Source organism: Leuresthes tenuis, unplaced genomic scaffold (assembly GCF_036924035.1).
Source record: "Leuresthes tenuis unplaced genomic scaffold, fLeuTen1.0.hap1 SCAF_16, whole genome shotgun sequence".
NCBI classification, from domain to species: domain Eukaryota; kingdom Metazoa; phylum Chordata; class Actinopteri; order Atheriniformes; family Atherinopsidae; genus Leuresthes; species Leuresthes tenuis.
This window is the reverse complement of record NW_027325370.1, coordinates 28,115,405-28,134,646: the sequence shown is the minus strand read 5'-3', so window position 1 is coordinate 28,134,646 and position 19,242 is coordinate 28,115,405. Positions and strand designations below refer to the sequence as shown.

Sequence of the window (19,242 nt, the reverse complement as noted above, 5' to 3'; positions counted from 1 at the left end):
CATCCTCTCTCTGCCCACCTCTCTATAACCAACTAAATACGGCACTTCCTCTTTTTTTTCCAGCCAGCAACCACCCATCCCACGATTAAAGGAGAGTATTCAGTGTGAGCCAAAGAGGGAGTGGCATCAGCTGTGGATGGCAATGCAACAGTGTTCCTTTTGTTCAAAAGGCTGGGTCAAAATCAATTTATGTGATTCACTATACTGGGCTCAGTATATTAGATTCTTACAGGTTCAGATTCTGCCTGCAACACATTAAATAAAAGAAGGAGAACAAGATTTCAACAATGAGCTGTTCATATTACACTTAGAAAATATATTAAGAATGCCGAAAAAATGTAAATAGGATTAGAGGTGCAATTTATACACAGAATGAGTCATTATTTTCCTGCTGTTAAACAAGTCTCATTAAGTTGCATTCACTGTGCTTCTGTTTCACTCATTTTAAGTGGTAATTGAACTGAAAATTAAATACATTCGACTGAAAAAGTTTGACATCCTTAAATTACTCATTAGATATTACCTTAGGAGCAAACCATCAAAGTGAGACCTTAATAGCAACATAAAAAACTGCACATGAATACAAATCCAGACTAAATCACCCATTTGATGAAAAGCACCGCATAGAACCTACAGCTAGCCACTACATAAGAGTCATTTACAAACAATGCAACATACTGTATACTGAGGATGCCACTAAATGTAAATTCAAAATCCTAATAGGGAGAAGAAAAACACGTAAGCTTGAGTGAGTAATGCAGCCTTACTGTAATAATGACATATTATCTCCCTGTCCTCATTTAGGTGCTGGACTCTTTTTGCTTTAATAATGCTTACAATGGCTGTGCTTTGTGATTCTTCACTGCTCTACAGTGGAGGACTAGAGAGATACAGAGGTGCTGCTCAGCTGCAGTGATAAAGTCAGTAATATCACCATCTCACCCTCCTCTCCCAAGAATTGCCATAAACCTATTTCGAAAATTGCACCCATATATTCAGTGAAGACAGTTAGCTCATCCCAGTGACAGTGCAAACTTTTAGGCTGAATTACACCGAAGTCATTCAGAAGGGTTTATAAAGGAGGGTCAATAACTCAAAGACCCAAATCTGAGACAGGCCAGCCCGCTGCCTCTTTTTCTCCACTACAGGCAGCTGGTGTGCTGCCACAGAGCAGCCTGCTGCTATTTCTCAGGACGCAAGATGGTGCCCAGTCACACTACTACACGGTAACACTGGAAACTGCAACTTCAGTACAAGCACACACAAAAACATAAAATGTGAAATACTAGACGAGTCACCGCAAATACCAACTTAAACCTCTGACAAATTGAGGTTGCAACTAATCTCCTGAATATTATCTCGATTAAGTGAGAAGTATGTAAGTCTTTTAATGACCATGATGCATAATAGACTAAAATAAAAAAGTAAAACAGCCTGAGTAGTATGTGCCTTCCTTTTTCCATGCGACACAAATGAGCAACGACTAACTTTGCTCTTTAACTTGTCTTAACAACTGCTCCGACTCAGTGCTGACAAACACAGATGATGCAGACAAACATATCTCTCTTTATAAAAGACATCTTCCTCCACCAAAAACCTCGGCTTTATCGCCACTGTACTGCATCACAAAAACACGACGCCATTTTGCACCATCTTATACTCAAAACACATTTCATCTTGACACTTATCTGCAATTAGCCATGTTAGATGTTTGTCATGTGCAAACACTTAGCAGAATTTGACATTCATTTGATGATAATGAGCTTTTCTGAGGGGATTCTCTTTTTTTTGCCTGTAGGATATTGCAATGCAAACGCATGACTATTCACAGAAAAACATTTGTTACTTGAGGACAGAATAAATTGGTATAATTTATTGTTAAATCTGACGCTTTACATTTTCCTAAGTGGGACAGAGCAGACTGTAGTGTTCCATTAAACACTGAGCTTTACACTGGGACTTTTTGCCCCCTTTGTCTACAGTCTGAAGGGTGATATCACCTACAGCTGTTTACAATTAGCTGAATTGTGTCCCGTAGCAGTGCTTAAGTTTTACTCACCCTCTTTAAAACCTGTATTTTCCAGATGGCCTGACATGAAGTTCCCTTGCATAACAGTCCAATGCAACTTGACCTCTAGAGCCCAACATTTTATTAATTTAAAGAAAAGCCTTTAAAAAAGGTAGTAAGGTACAAAAAATGTTTTAAAAGGACAGTTTTTTGCAAGATTAATACCACAGTTACAACTCTGACTACCAGTCCCAAGCTACATTGACGACCTTCATTTTCAGAAAAACTGCATTACATAAATGTATAGGGGTCCAAAACGTAACCTACACTCATGATTAAAGAGGCGCAGGCTGCTATACACAAACTACTTTGCTGCGCAAGCCAGCAAGAAAAGTGTGTTTAGGTCAGAGTAATACATGCCCACATTCTCTGAATAGAGTTTAAGTCACACAATAAAAGAAACTGAAGTCTATAAGACACCCGCAGCCACAAGCTGTTTCGCATCTTGCAGACGTCAGATGACATACAGTTGCATTAGTAGCCACAAGCTTACAGTACAGAAGGATAATTCTGTTATCACATATGGCCCAGATTCAGAACCAAACAAAAGAGACTATCTTCTGAACGTTTTAAATCCAGTGGTAAAAACTATGAAGTGGCATCTTTGAGAGTGAACTGTCAGAGTGATGACGTGAGACAAGACAGTGAATATCTGATGCAAAGTTTTCCATATCACCACTTCAGATGGTTTTCAGATTTTAGCATTCAATTTTGGAATGACCGAAAAATTGCCCACACAGCGTTGAGTGATAAATAATGCAAAGCAGTGGAATTCCTCTGTTTGGTTCTCTTTCTGTGATCTGTTATCAGGGGAAAAGCTTCTCACCTCTTGTTTAAAGCAAAACTTAATATAATAAGTGATTCTGTGCTTCACTGCTAAATAAACAGAACCAAACCTCATCTTCCAGGTGGAAGTATAAACTCCATGAATGGTATGTCATAAACAATGATCAGTGTGGGATGTTTCCTAACTGTATACACTTACTATACGCCTGTCGGGCAGGAGAGCATTCCAGTATGTGGAGCGACACTGCTCTTTATCCCGTCAGAGGTGGAGATGATCCTCTCTCACAGTGGGGCCTTTCCTTTGTGTACATGTGTGTTTAGTGTTGTCTCGGCAACAGAGTGTGCGCTCTTTCATTGGTCCAATTGTCCCCTCCCTGTGAGCGGTTGTGCAAAGCGGAGGGCAGGATCCTGCTAGCAGAGCTAATAGTCTACCTGAGGTTTAGTTAAGTAGGCACATGTGTGTGTGTAGAGTATATGTGGCATCATCAAAGCATGCCAATAATTACAGAGTTGGGTTATTACTGTACGCGACTGTTATTTTCATTAACATTCATTTCCCGTCTCCGGTAAGAGTAAATACCCACCCACTAGTGTAATCACAGGTTTATTTCAAACCAATGCAGCTCCCTAATATCATCAAGCCCTCATACCTTGACAGTGGATGAGATATCTATTCTATGAGAAGCAGACATATGGAAAGCGGTAGCACTTTGCAGGAAGTACTTTAACAATGAGTCAGAATCATCACTGAAGAGATTACCACACTACTAAATAAATATACTAAATAATCATCCACTAGAAAAATCCAACGTTATTGTAGTATTTCCCCATTGACCCTTTTTTTTTACATGGCATCATACTAATAACATGGAGCTGGTCATGTCCAAATGGCAGCGTGTTTGCAGGTCTTTGCAGATTTACGCCGCATTGAAATGCAGGCAACCTTGGCAGGAAATAAGAGATGGGAAAACAGCCAGCCTTTCATCATTTTCCCTAAATCAGAGGAGGAAATTAATATGGATGCCCTCAGGCGTGAGGGGAAGGAAATTCAAGGGCTGATGAGGTCCCTAAAGGATGTGTCTGGACAGTGCTGGAACTTTTCAGTTGGGTCGCTGCCAGGGTGACCACATAGCATGTAGGGAACACATGTAAACACAACACTAACACAAGTGGGAAAAAAAAAGATTAGAAACACTAGCTAACTGAAAGGACATATAAATACAAAAGAATGTACACATAGATGCATGTTCACATGCTCCCAGGAATAATCAATAAATTACCACCTCAGAGTGACGTTTCAAGGGTACATGTACTTCATCAGTTTAAATTTTCAACTAAATAGTCCAAATGTAGCTATATTAAAGCACATAGACATTCCTCCACACACACACTAGAGTGCCACCTTCCGTCAGAAATCTCAAAATGACGGGATAAATTCTGTTACTGCACACCAGCAAGTGCTACTTGCCTCACTGTAGCGTGTGAGAATGTGGCAGGCAAGGCTTAAGAAAAATACAACTGGTTAGATACACTGAGCCAGCAGCCAAAGATGATCGCCGAGGCTGGAGAGTCAGGATGCCCCCCTGAAAGTCTGGTGCAACTGATCCCCCACATCAAGAACTAATTCACTGAGGAAGAGGGGGATGCCTGGTTAGGGATTATAGCAGGCTTCACAACTGGAAAGCACAAGCAGCAGCTTTAAAGAAAAAAGAAAAAACACATTCCAAGAGACGGAAGTGCATAAGATTAAGGTTTTTAGGACTTAGATGAAGCCACAGGGTAACAATGACTGGGGTCCTAGCAAGAAGGGAGTTCTCTTTAACTTTAGCTATTAGCATTTGTTGACCTGAGCGAGATGTGAAAATATACCACAACACATGCATAGATATAGGATCACTCGACGTCTAGTGATGAACTGATTTACCAGATTTCTAAAAGCAAACAGATGAGCTTCCTACATAGATCCTCAATTGCAGTGATTCAATCATTTGTCACAAACGAAAAGATGAGCAGCAGAGATTTCAGTTTTGTGGTACATACAGGTGATCTTTTTAATTTTGAAAGGTGAAATGTCTAAAACTTTTTATTCAATGCCCACTTAAGTCAATTCCTATCGTATTCCATGGACCAATTAAACCACGCCCTTTGAATCAAAATTTCACACGAATCCAGGCAGCCAACTGCAATTTCTTTTTTTCTTTTTTTGGCTTTTCAGTGTCCCCATTCAGTTAAAATGCAATTCATTTTGATAAGTATAGAAGCGTGTCACAAATATCAGATCAATATCACAAAGTATTAATAAATTGCTGAAAATTATGTTAAGTGAAGACATTTAATAAAATTAGATTGACTTGTAAAATATAATACATATATAACTTCCTTTATGGTCAAAAACAAAGTACTGCAAATCTTAATACAATAACAAACACGTTTTGCTGTAGTTTAGCTGTGGATGTACATTTATGCTTTTCATACACTGCAACATCTTTTTTGTTAGTTTGTTTGCTGAACAACAACATAAAACTGTTGGTTACTATAATTATAGTTGGCTATCTGAAGACACCAACCATTTGTCCTTCTCTTAAAGAACGTCTTGTTATATTTAGCTCTCACTCGGTATGAATATCTACATGTAACATGTTGATGAATGTTTCAACAACAAATACTTCTAAAGTCAACTGACTGTTCGCCGGTAGCTAACAGAAATATTGGCCATTAGCACAGAACGGGTGCAATATTTCACCGATGGTGGCTTTTACTGATGTTTGTTGAAAATTTTTCTTGACCAGTACCATTCATCTGGTTTTAGTATTTCTTCGATGCTATCATTTTTATTGGTTTCATTTAGATTTACCAATTCTGTGCCAATTTAGGTAAAAAGAAGATCAGTGCATAGCTGACAAGAATAGGAGACAGGATCTGAGATGTTTGTGGGATTCTTATAAATCAGATAAGATAATTTCACATTTCACTCTCATATCAACCAGTTCTCTAAACCACCATTGTAAAAGTGATGATTGAGTATATCTACTTGCATTATTTTCAGATCCATCACTGACCAGCTGCTGCACCGCTGTGTCCTGTGTGGGTCATTCTGTGTTAAAGTCAGGGCCTTTGGCTAAAGCAATGATCTGTGCATGACCTCTGTTACATTTTAGGGATGACAGGGCCCCGGGCGAATGTTACCAAATACACAATACAGCACAGAGATGACTTGTCAGTCTCTGACATAGTGAGTGAAACAGAGAGTTGGAAGGACAGGTAGATATTCATACCGAGTGAGAGCTAAATATAACAAGAAGTTATTTAAGAGAAGGACAAATGGCCATACAGAGAGAGGAAGGGTATGCAAATTAACATATCAAACCATATTCGTATATGGCAGTTCAATAAGAGAGTTTAAACACGGCAGTGCAGTGGTCTTAGATGTGTCAGGTCTATATAAAAGATTAGAGATCTAGAAGTAATCACAAATGTTTCAGGCTATTCTAGACTTTAGTGCAGGGAGGGAGACGCATGAAGACAAACAGTGAGAGCCGACGACCCCAGACAAAATATCTCCCAATAGACTCTGCCTCTCACTGAATAGCTTTGTTGACTGCAACAACACTGACCTCCTTCTGACACAGAGAAAATGACCACTTTCTACAACTTTAAAATAGCCTGGGGGGGCTAGCATGAGATACCACTACTGAAAAAACAACAGACAATTGCTGACTCAATTTTTGTCAGGATATGGGAGGGGTGGAATTGTGTCCTTGACACCTTAAGCGATCTTGGATTAAACTTATTTTAAAACTAAAACCTATTCTTCAAAGAATGATGTGACATATCTTAAACAAGCATTAGGAATAAAAAATAAAGCATATGAGGAGTAAAATTTTGAGGGCCACTTGTGACAGCAACCAGGTATGTGCTGTTTCCAGGTTTCCTGCCATGTGTGTGTACACATGGCTGTATTATCATTATCAGTCAAATAAAAAACAGCAGTAACACAACACTATTATTTTCTACACTCCCTGAGGTGCAATGCAGGCCTTTCAGATCCTTAAGCCGATCTGTCCACACACACACTTGGCCTCACACACTAGAAGCCATAAAATATGACTGTAACATATCGTACTATTATAGTTTGCTTTCAGAGGCCTCCCTGTCACTCAGTTAATCTAAAGAATGCTGTTCTGGTTTACAAGTAACAGCTGAAAATCAAGCAGAGAAGCAGGGTCCTGTCTTGATAGACAGCATGACTTATGGCTGGCCTGGCTAGCAACCTCTTGAATGTCTGGGCTGAGATATATGATGAACAGGCAAACGTGGGAGGACACAGAGTCCCTGAAATTCTTGTAAAGGAGGGAGGGTGATGAATCTGCATCTGCTCTTAACGGTATAGCAAATGTGGACATACTGTAGTTATCACCAGTGAGGTCATGGGCATCATTATGTGTTTGGTAGAAATGTGTAACCTTGAAAAGATTAAAAAGGGAAGCAGAAGCATGTCAGCACGGGATTTTATTTAAGCTAAAAAACCCTGTGCCTACAGTGTTTCTGGAAAGTTGATGCCAGCTGTACTGCTTGTACTTTACTAAAAGCCTGACTTCTGCCATTTCTCAATTAGTTGTGGGCTTAAAATCATGAAATCTGGGTGACGATGACATCACCCCAGACCCACATGAACCATGTGTGTGACGTGTCAGAGCAGTTACTATTGGCAGTCTTTGGCATCGTGTTTGCTCCTAGTCAAGACACAGTTGGACCATAATTAGACATGCTGCTTCCTGTACAAAGACCTCCCTGTGTAATATTAATCATGTGAGGATAAAGTTGTAAATCCAACCTCTGTGGAAATTCCCCCTCTTTCATGTATTCTCAAAATGGAGAAAAGGGCTCTTTCTGTTACTGGCACAGAGCGTCAGTTTAATCGGATGTCAGCAGATGCAAGAATCTTCCCAGGCATTTAAATCAGCGACTGATAAGGAATTTAATGTAAGGTTTTGTAAAAGTCCGTCAAAGAAAAGAAAACAAAAGGACAAAATCAGATCATCTTGATAAGCGGAGTATCTACCACATGCCCTGCTGACCTGATCTTCGCTGTGTGAACAACGTTGCTATGATGATTTAGAAAAATATTATGGAGTAGATTTTATGGGGTATTTAGTAAAATTAGTTCATCTTCATGGAATATCATGGCATGTAAAATGCTGCAGAATAATATTTTTGGTTTCCCAGCATTCATTTTCTTCTCTAAATTAGACAATTCGTCATGCTCTCATTACAAAGACAGTCAATTTTGAACCAATTCCAAATGCCTCTAATTTCTAACTGAAATAATGTAAGATGCACATTTTTCATCTGCCTGACATCCACAGACTTTATTATTGTCTGAAAATGCCAGACTGTGGCTGAGTAAACACAAAGAAAAAGTCCTCATAATTCACACTCTTAGATGAAGTTTACTGGAAGGTGATGCATTCTCCACACAATGTATTAAAATCAAAGTCAAACTAACTCAAAGCTATTTTTCATCCTCACGTGAATCAGTAATGCTTTTTAATGTACAGCAGAGTCTGATCAGTTTTTCTATTTCATGCACATGCAATTGCTTCAGATTAACTTTAGGATGACTTGCAGATAGCACGACCAAAATTATTTCAAGTAGCTGCTAAGAGCACACACTCTGAGCCATAGGCTACAACACTGACATGTTGTGTGCTGCTCCTTAATCAAGTTGTAAGTACAACAGAATTATTCTACATTCATCACGGACACCTAAGCTGTCACTGCTGTTTAATGAGTATCAATTAAGCTGTTTCAACAGACTAGCTCAGCACATACTGGAGACACAAACAGGCAGCCACAGCTCTAAGGAGAAGGTTTTAACACAAAGCTGTACAGAGGCTCAGATGTAATTTAGGAGCAGCAACAATGAGAAAGTCAGAGATCTTAATTAAGCATTTTCAGTTCATAGAAAAGAAATATACATTATCTAAATCTAACCTGACTAAAACAACGGGATAACTTATCAAGTGGGAATTCGCTCAGATATTTTTGCCTCTTCTAAAGAAAAAAAAACGCAGATAGCATAGTTATCATATTCTGTAGTTATTTCACTAGTCATTCATTTGAAAATTAAAGGATCATTTTATATGTAAATCTAGAGTATTTTTGGTAAATTTAAATACAGTATTCCAGTGTGTCACTCATCAACGCATCAAAACAGGTGAAAAAATAAAACATGCAGTACTGCACAAGCAGAGCTTGCCTGATCATAAAAATAATCTATTAGTTGGAGCTCTAATATCACTCGTCCTTCAAGTCTATATTTTAGCTTCATCAAAACTGCACCTCAGAGTGTCATGGTGCTGAATAGTAATGCATTTAATAGAGTGCACAATTCACTGGACACCCTGCTATGGGAAAAAACTAACTCTTTATTCCTGTCACTTAACATTCAATTTGACATTAAAACGAGTTTGCGAATAACAAAAATAATCAAATGAGCCATTCAGTATTCGAAAGCTCTCCTAACTAGAAAGCTGGAGTTTTCTACCCCTGAAATCAGTGTTCCTTTGGAGAGGAGTTAGCTACAAGTTCGTTAGATAACAGCGCAAGAAGTATTAACAACAAAACAGAACAACTAGCCAGCTAACAGTGGTGGGATTCTAAATCAGTGCCACTAATGCACATTACAACATCACTGTTGAACAACATGTGTTTAAAGCTAGGTGTAAGATGTCCATGAAAAGGAAAAAAAACACTCATCAAAGAGTCTGACACATTCTTTTAATTAAATTAATGTTTTTTTTATTCTTATTTTTCTTATGGCATGCAGTGCATACAAGTCCTACTGTGCAATATTAAAATCAAAACTACATTTCCATTGGTGTACAATTGCATGAAAATAAAAATTGTCACTTGTCACTATGCCCTTTCACCATATTGTACTATATTACCAAAGTAACCTTAAAGGTACAAAAGGTACTTTCTTATTTTTTAGGGCCAACTTATTTTAAGAGTGTTGGGTGGTATTGAGTAGCTTGCAATGTCCTACAAACTGGCTCATTCCATGTGTTTACATGGATTTAATAATAGGACAACATTAAAAATGTCTTTTAGTATGATTTCAGCTCATTTTCTGACATCATGTTCAAATATTATTATGATAATGTAATGATATAATAATTTTGCACTGAAATATGATGTAATTTCAAATGCATTATTTTGCTTTGACTGGCTGATTAACTCATTTATTCACAATTCAGTGTTTACTGAAGACAAACAGGTGCCCATTGCAAATCACTACAATCTTGACAGGCAGTAATAAGAGGTGCACGTTGGAGATGTGTTTTTTTTTTTTTTTGCTTTTTTTTACTACCTGAGTGTGACTGAATTGCACAAAGTGTGAAAGCCTCTGTTTGACCCCTGAAGGAAGACAGACGACCACAGGCCACCAAGGTGTGGGGGAGCCCGTAGAACATTGACTTGATTCATCAAATTAGGTTCTATGTAATTGTGCAGCGTGATGACTCATAAAACATGTAGACTATAAAGCTGTCAGGACGCCATCAGCCTTGTGCTAAATGAAGTTCCAAAGGGTGCAAGGTTCACAACTTCATACAGTGCTGGAGTAAAGTGTCCAGCAGCACTTCCTCTGGTCATAACCTCATCGTCTTTGGTAACCATGGTGATCAAAAAATTGAGACTGGTTGGCAGCAAATAATCTGAGTTTTATTTTTAATGCAGTTATCATAAAAGTTTGGTCCTACTGTTACTGCACCCACCTTCTTCCTTTGTTCAAGCAATCCAAGTATTTCTTGAAATAAGTACATGCATTTCCTGGATTTGCTTAGGTAATATTTAGCATATAAAAACACCAGCTATAAGGTGAAGCAGTGCTTATATATATGGCTTATCTCCTCTAAAATATGCCTCAAAGGGGACCTAATAAATAATTTTCTAAATCTCCAGAACACCTGATTGCAGATCCAGTGGACTGACCTCCGAGAGACTCAGAGCATGCAGTGTGAAGGCAGTTTACCTTTGTAATTGTTACAGATCACGACATTAGCACAATATTGTCATAGCTCCTGCTCCTGCAGTCAGTAGCAGCTGAGAGTTAATTTGCATAATAAATCTTAATTGAAGCTCATTAAGGGTTTGATAAGAAGCAAATCAGGTACACCGCGGATAACTTAAGATTAATGTTTTCTCTATCTTCGAGTGCTCATATATTGAAGGAAAATGTCACCTCTTTCATTACTCGACGTTCAACATCATTGTTACGGTATGAGATATATACTGAATTCTAACTTTAAATCATTAACTTTCTATTTACAGTTTTGTACAAATGCTTTAATTTTCCGCCACGTTGCTTTCTAATGAAATCAGAACAGGAGCCTCAGCTGCTCTCCACCTTTGAAATCAGAGATGACTGACTTTTAAAGATGCAAAGAACCTCTTTTAAAAAAAAAAAAAAAAACATGATATGGCAAACTATTTCAAAAGCATCTCCAGTTAGGTTAACCTGATCTGGCTGCGATTGTTTTTGAGAACTTCAAAACCATATGGCCAACACGTATGCCCTCTGACTGACTACACATGTAGGTCAACTACTACAAGATGGATGTCTTCTCTTAAATCATCTTGCCTTTAAATGGACACAAATTATGTGTTGACAAAACTGCTTAGTATATAAATTACAAAGATATAAACAATAGTAAGAATGTTTATCATTACAATAATGCAAAGCACATGGGTTGCGGTGAATTTTCCATAAACCAGGACGTACCATACCTGCTCTGTGAAATCGATAGCAGGCCCACAGAGCTACTGTATAAACTTTAAGCTTGCCTTGCATTCTTATCCTCTAAATCCACATAAATGAACAATCTAAGCTATAAAGTCTCCTCCCTGTTTTCCTCTGTAAATCGTTATATCTGTAGGGACCTGGACAAAACACCATAATATAATTTCTTTTGTACTCGGAATGTCTGGCAGAAATAATGAGTTTTAGCCTCCTTGCAATAAACTCTCCCAATATTCTAGTTATTGTCAGACTTAATGAGGGAAAAAAAAGAAAGGAAAAGAAAGCATAACATGAAATAGTCTCTTTTCTGCAGTGATGATCACATGGAAACATTATCCACATGAATCACCCCAACGGCATATCAAATTGTGTCATTTGCCTGGAAACTAGTACAGGTCTCAGAGGGAAGGCAAGGTGAATGAGCAGTCGCTGTAGAGAGGTGCAACGCTGCACAGGCACTTGCCTTGAGACCCATCATAACAGGCAGTTTTTTTCTACACAGGAGAGCATAGCACTAAGGAACGAGATCACTGCGCTGGAGGGCACAGGAGTCTTGGTTCTTATCACCTAGACAGCGCACCACCCTGTCTGCCTCACATGCAAACAAAAGCTTTCATAAACTACTACCTATCTAAACCTGTCACTTCTCTACTGTAACTACCGTGTCTGATAAAATGCAATGAGATCACACTAAAAACCATCTGACTTGACAGTAATCTTTCTTTGTAAAAGAAAAAAAACTAGCAGATGAGGAGATTTATAAATCTCTGTGGTGTTCTATGGGAGTTATAGGAACACTTTTTCAAATGCTAGCTTTGAAACAGAACTAACTAAACTAACATGAATTCAAAAATGCCAAAATAGACAAAATGCACATGATCACTAATGATAACAATTGTTCATTTTTCAGCGCAGGATGAGCCACAAAAGTTGTAAGGTGATGCTCTAACACACTTAAAGCCATATTGTTCGGAAATGTAGCTTTTCCCATTTGAGTTACAGAAAATGAATAAAGTCCTGAAAGTTACAAAAAAACTAAACTGTATACTGAAACTATTCAAATCACTACAATCACATTTTCCAAGGCCAAGAAGAAGATATGCCTGATTGTCTTTATGCATTTTTTCTTTTGTCTGGAGCGCTACATGACTGTCTTACAACAGAAATTTTCAAAGGCCTGAAAAAGTGTGAAATAATCATCGAAGGTGAGGTAGCAGTGCTAATGTTTAGAAAGGCTAAAATTAAAACTGTAAAAATAATCAACATCGGTGTGATCATCCTTACAAAAAAGCAGATATAGAGAGTTTGTTTTCTTTAAATGTGGACCTAAAAATGTAATAATGTAATCTCCATTTGATCTGAGCTCATAACAGTGGTCAAATAAATGTAAGCAAATCACAGAAATAATAAATGATGTTGCAAAAGCTTTAGACAAAAATGGAGTGAAGATGAAGACAGAGCTAATCTGGCATTTTAAAAAATATAATTAGAAGCTCTTGCATTTTCTGCCGTTTTCCTTAAAGTTTTTGTCATTCAAAAGCGACTTCCTTTTTCTACCTCGACTGGATAAACAACATCTGCCTTGATCGTAGGATGTTTTCTGAACAAACCACTTAGGAGGAATTTCTGCTAGCCAATTCCCACAAGCTGCTGTCAGTCACTAGCTGGCACTGCAACACTTAATGCCTTTGTCTGTTCTCCAATTTATCTTGTTAACAGCAAATTGGGCTAACGGTTTGAAGCACAGAGCTATTGTAAAAAAAGAAAAAAAGAGGAAAAAAACAGTGAGAGAAATACTCCCATGGCCACCGAATAACATATGGCTCCCTTCACTCAAAAATGCATCTCCTGCACTTATAGGGCTTCATGTTTACACCATATATAAACCTGATACACAAATTCAATCCAGGAATCTGTATCCTGATAGCCTCTGGCTTTGTGATGCCTTCTCAGTAATAAAGCAAAGGTTTAGTGCATCCTATTCTGGACCGGTGAGTAATTGGCATTTTAAATTACCATACAGAGCATGTTTGGAGAGGAAGTAAATCAGAGACAACTGGCCTTTACTAGTGCGTCTCATGTTAACAAATGTGCCTGTTAATAATACAATTCCTAAAGGAAATGTAAGAAAACTGAATGCAGAATCTGGTGAATAAATGCTTGAGCTGGGAATTGCTTTCCTTTTTTTTTAATACAACACCTTGCAAAACACAATTTCCACCAAGAGGGATACTGCATCTTTAAGAGCGCCACAAAAATGAAACCTATTCCTTTGCATCTTCCATGCTCTTATTTCAATACTCCTCTCTCCTTGTTCCCCCTCCACACATCATTAAACATATTATTATAACATGACTGTCAGCCTGCGCCTCTCTTCCCTCCATTCTTGCTCTGCCAGGTAATCAATTTGTCGTCACTCTCTGTAACCCCAGTAAAGTCATCAAGTGAAATGAGTTACAGCTGCAAAGAGCCTTCAAAAATACAGGAGGAAAAAAGAAAAAAAGAACGCAAGAAAAATGACAACACAGACCAGGAATATTCCACCGCTTCATAGCACATCCCAGGTCTTGAAGATGAAATATTAATGCACAATTTGTTTATCTGCAGGCCCACATCTCTCCAGTGCCGAGCTGTTAATTTTCTATCGGCACAGACAACGGATCAGTCAGTCATGAACTCTTCACAGCCATTACCGGGAGACATTTTGATTAAGTATTCCTAATGTAGTGGATAGGAAAGAATGAAAACACTCTGCCTGCCAACTTTTGATTGACCATTAAGCCACTGATGAATGTGCCTGTCAAAGAGGAGACAATTACCTCAACAATGAAGAAACTCTTCTGGAAGGCTTATTTCTCTATAGTGCTGACACATTTACCAGAGTACAGGCGAGGCAGCTGAGAGCGTGTAAAGGGATCACTTAGGCATCTCCTCAAAAGTTCTCTGAATAAAACGGGGGGCATTGTTTCTAAGAAAAAGGGTGCTTTTGTAGGCTGAAATGTGGGAAAAAATATTTATTGCGAGACTGTATGGCAATGAGCGCCTGCATATGTGTGTGTGTAAACTGAGAGTGTGCCGGGCAGATAAGGGTCTCAGTATCTTAAGCGGGTATAAAGAGACGCTATTATTGGCAGAGAACAATCGCCATCTGGTTGCTACATCCGCAACCGTAATAAAGACTGATAACTTCTCAACACACCACAACCAAGTGATTGCATCCTCAAATGCTGAAAAAACCTTGATCACTATAGTTTTAATCCTGCAGTTTCTTCAGTTGTTCAGAAACATTGTAATTTAATATGACAGAAACTAAGCCCATGTTACCTTTGTGTGGTTGCGATTTCATGAGCGGAAGATGAACAATAAACAGACAATCAAGTTAGTGGGTTTTTGTTGAGAAACGCTCAGATTCAGCAGCAAACTCTAACAAGACAAAAAAAAAAAACGCTCACAAAACAGCTATAAAACCAACACACTGTAATGGATATAGGGCTCCTTTAAGATCATATGATTCATCTTTTGCTTCAAGTGGTACAACACACAAACAGCAGACTGCAGACAAGCAGGACGTAGACTACACTGTCCTGAGAAAAGTAAAATGTGTGTGTTGTGGAGGTGTGTTAGTGGTGCCTCCCTTTCTCTGCCAACAGCATGGTTGGAGTGTGTGTGTGTGTGTGTGTGTGTGTGTAAGTGTGTGTGAGTGAGTGGAACCCATTCTCCATTTGTCCATAAGATTATGAAGAGTTCATACAGAGTTCATCTGCTACGATACAGCGGAACCACATCTTTCAGCCCCTCTCTGCACTTCATGCGGGTCAAATCAAATGCAACAAGGGAGTTTTTTTCTTCTTTTCTTTAAACTGTGAGGAAAGAAACTTTCTGATCAGTGAAAGAATAAATGTCTTGTGACAGGTCAGAGGATTATTGAGGGTGAACTACAGAGCTCTGTTGCCGTTCGTTTTTCTTTGCATTATTAGTCATTCACTCATTCATTTCCCCACAAGTGCAGCTAATGATGCTGCAACTCTCCCTCTGCTGTTTTAGAATTAGACTTTTACAAGCAATGGCACCCAAAATTGGGACATGAGGACCCCGCTGGATTTCTTTGATGGACTTTAGCAGGTCCCGCGAGAAATCAGAATTTCTTGTAATTCAGTACAATGGCTATATGCATCCATATCCATAATTTAGTAGGTTTACAGTTATATAACTCTGTTCTAAAGCTACTATAAAAAAATCTGCTCAAATGGAGCTCCTCGGGACACCGGGGTCTAATTCGTATCTCCTCGAGGGTCCCAAAGGATAAAAGTTTGAAAACAGAAACGCCGTGTTACAACCAAACTATTCACTGAATCCCAACTAAAATAACCCTAAATTGCCACACCGGTAATAAAAAGGTTCTCTGTCGCTTACCCGCAGCCCGTTTGGGTGCTTGCTGTTTCCTCCGTGGCATTTTTCTTTCTTTCTTTTTGGAGTCGCAGTTCACAACTGTGCCCAGGTGAAATCTGAATGCGGTCTACGATAGTCCATGCATACAGCGAGAGTGTGTGTGAGTCTTTATTTTGCCTGTCCGAGTTGTTACGTCTCTCTCACTGTATTAAAAAGAATCCAATGAGGAATCGTTTTCAAAGCGACAAACAGATGTTCAATCTGGCTTCTTCTTTCACCTTCTTCTTCTTCCTCCTCCGGGCTGCGAATCGTCTCTTTTCACCATCCGTTTTCGTCCATCAGCGCCACATATGTTGATCGACGTGTGTCAGTCAGTCCCGCGGGCAGTTTTTGATGGATAAAATGTGCGGGGAATGCGCGTAAAAAGCGTTTGGTAGTGGTACGGTATATTACGCACAGTGCAGGAGAGGGGAGAGGCGATGCCAGCAGACATCGATTCATAGAACAAACTGAACATTAAAAACTCCTCCCTCCTCGCCTGGACTTGATGATGGCAGCGAGACATTTGTTACACCAGATAACCATGAGTTTATTAAAGGCACAGAGGCCAGAGAAAAGACACAGGAGCGGAGACCGCTGCTTTCTATCACTTTCTGCTTGCTGCCTTTTCAGGCAGCTTTTGTTGTTCCCCCCAACAACTTCTGATTTACTTGCTGGATTAAAGACAAGTTCATAAGATTTTCAACAGATATGAATGAACTACTGCTGCCACAAGCTTTGTTTGCCTAAAATGTAATGCAATGCCTTATGTAGGGATAAACCAACTTACTCCAACATGTTAACTGTTGAAAATCTGTCCTTTCATTTTCTGGAGCATCAGGATAGGGAGATAAAGTTTTCACTGTTGACTCGCTGAATTTCGGAGGCCTGGAACTTCTTTCAGATTATATGAGCATGATTACAGATATGTTGTCTCACTTTTAAGCAATCTGTAGAAACATATCACGTGTGGTCCTTCAAATATATTAAAATGACAAATTAGGATCAGAAATAATTACAGTAAAAACATTTAGCATACTTTCGCAAACCTTTCAGGAAACTATACAATCAAATATTAATTTTCAGATCACATCTCTTTGGTTTGGGGTTCTTGTTTACTTGAGCTCAATTTTAAGACTCCATACAGGAAACATACATTTCATCAGTAACATAAAATGGGAATGTACAGGAAAATTACCAACGATTTTGCTTATGTTCTGTACTTGGTTGCTTTCAACCACTGAATAATAATTAATTACCGTAATACCATAAGGGAAGTTATGTTGTTGTAATATAGATTCATCAAATATATATATAAAGCTCTCCATGAATGCATTGGGCTTTTTTGTTTGTAGCCTGGCAACAGCTGAGCTGGTAATGTCACTTGCAGTGTCAGAGGGTTAATGCAGATGAACTCTCTCAAAAGACAGCATGGACTGAAACTTAAAAGTTACATTTCAGTATCTGGGGTACGAAGCCATTCTTTCCCAATAACATGTCCAGGATTGGGTAACTAATATGTTCCTAAAGCCATATCTCAGTGTAACATGCAATAATGCATTCCTTAATTCCCAACTTCGTCTTCATCATTTGGTTTGTTTTATTTGGCAGTGATCTCACATTCATCATGATGATCAAGGGAAGAAATGGGGTAAACTTCTTCCTCATTTTTTTTCCGTGCTCCTCCTGCCCTTCATTCTAGACGTCTCCTCTTCAATTTGTCCAAATTTGGATCTCTTTCTGGACATTACTTGGGCTTTAGAAAAGTCAATCTGCATCTCAGACATGTAAATACCAATTGGCATGGTTATACATCACAACAGATGTGAAAAAGTGTTACATTCACTTGAAGAAATCCAGCATTCAAACAAACATAACATTTTCTTTTCCAAAATAGATGTTTTAACAGAAAAAAGATCTTCAGAAAGCAAAGACACAATATGAGCAAAGATACTGCAAAAGATTACCACTAGTGTTGGCACCATTCTAGAATACATTACATGTTATAAATCAGTAAAATGTACAAAAAGGGTTAAAAAAAATTCCCATGTTAATGTCTTCAAATTGCCTGTTTACTTTGACAAAAACTTAAAAAGTTGCAATAAATAATTCAGTTTTCCATTTTAGAAAGAAAAGCAGGAGATCATTATGGCTGTGAAGATTACATTATCGATTGTTTATTCAAATTCTGATTTAATCTCATTGCCTAAAAGAGGCACAGACAGAGACAATAGAGAAAGATAAATACAGCATTTTATTTCCGGTCTTACAGGAAGTATCTGTACTGCAATACTTAACACACTTTTCAGAGAAAATATCTCTTACTTTTGAACTCAATGTATGTTTTTAACATGTTCTACTTTCAAAATTACACTTTTATAGAACAAATTTCAAACAACAACATGTATGTTGGTTGTCACACTGGGCAGACTAAAGCTTCTGGTTCTCTTTAAAAGCTTCTCATGAGCTAATCAAATATGAAACTGAAGTGATGGATGACTTCATTTCAGAGAGACACCACCCCTTAGAGATCCATGCTCGCCCGCATTACAAATGGCTTCCTGATAATATTCCATCACCCTATTTTATGTCTGTCACTCATTTTGCAAATGATACCAGAGACCTCCTGTGAACTCCACCTGAACCTGTGCGATCAATCACTGCTTGGATCAAGCTTGAGTCTTACCTGTCTGACAGCTCTTAACACCCTGTGTGTACACAAAGCAACTGCGCATAGTGACAGCCGTTACACCAGTGCCCACCACCGCCTCACCTTATCTCTCCCGGAATGGCCTCGCTCCACTGGCGCTCACGCCTACGCTATATCCTAGCAACATCAGCCTCTCCCCACCTTTATGCACCAAAGTGTTAAGTAAAAGTTTCTCATCAGAACTTGTATCTAAAACTTTCTGCATACTGTTCATGCATGAGATCCATCTGCAGATGGTGCAATCTGTCATCCCCAAAGTCTTGATGAGCTTTTTCTCACTCACGTGGTTGCAACTCTCATACCTGGCTGCTTGAGGATTTTCCAGGATACAACTTTAACAGATTTCACTTAAATGTGTTCTGCCACTGTAACATATGTGACAAATATGTCTCTTGTTAGTGCTTTTTTAGAGCCACCTGTGGTACTCTTACACTCACCAGGAAGTGA

At 38.7% G+C, this 19,242-nt stretch overlaps 1 protein-coding gene across 1 annotated transcript in view; it reads right to left on the bottom strand.

The window, feature by feature from the left end:
• The window catches only part of tshz2 (teashirt zinc finger homeobox 2), a 36,723-nt gene extending 20,155 nt beyond the window's left edge, over positions 1 to 16,568 (bottom strand). The window contains exon 1 of the mRNA XM_072367089.1: positions 16,071 to 16,568. Coding sequence (XP_072223190.1) covers positions 16,071 to 16,110 — 40 coding nt within the window. The 5' untranslated portion in view covers positions 16,111 to 16,568. The remainder of the gene's footprint in view (positions 1 to 16,070) is intronic.
• Between the last annotated feature and the right edge of the window lie 2,674 nt (positions 16,569 to 19,242).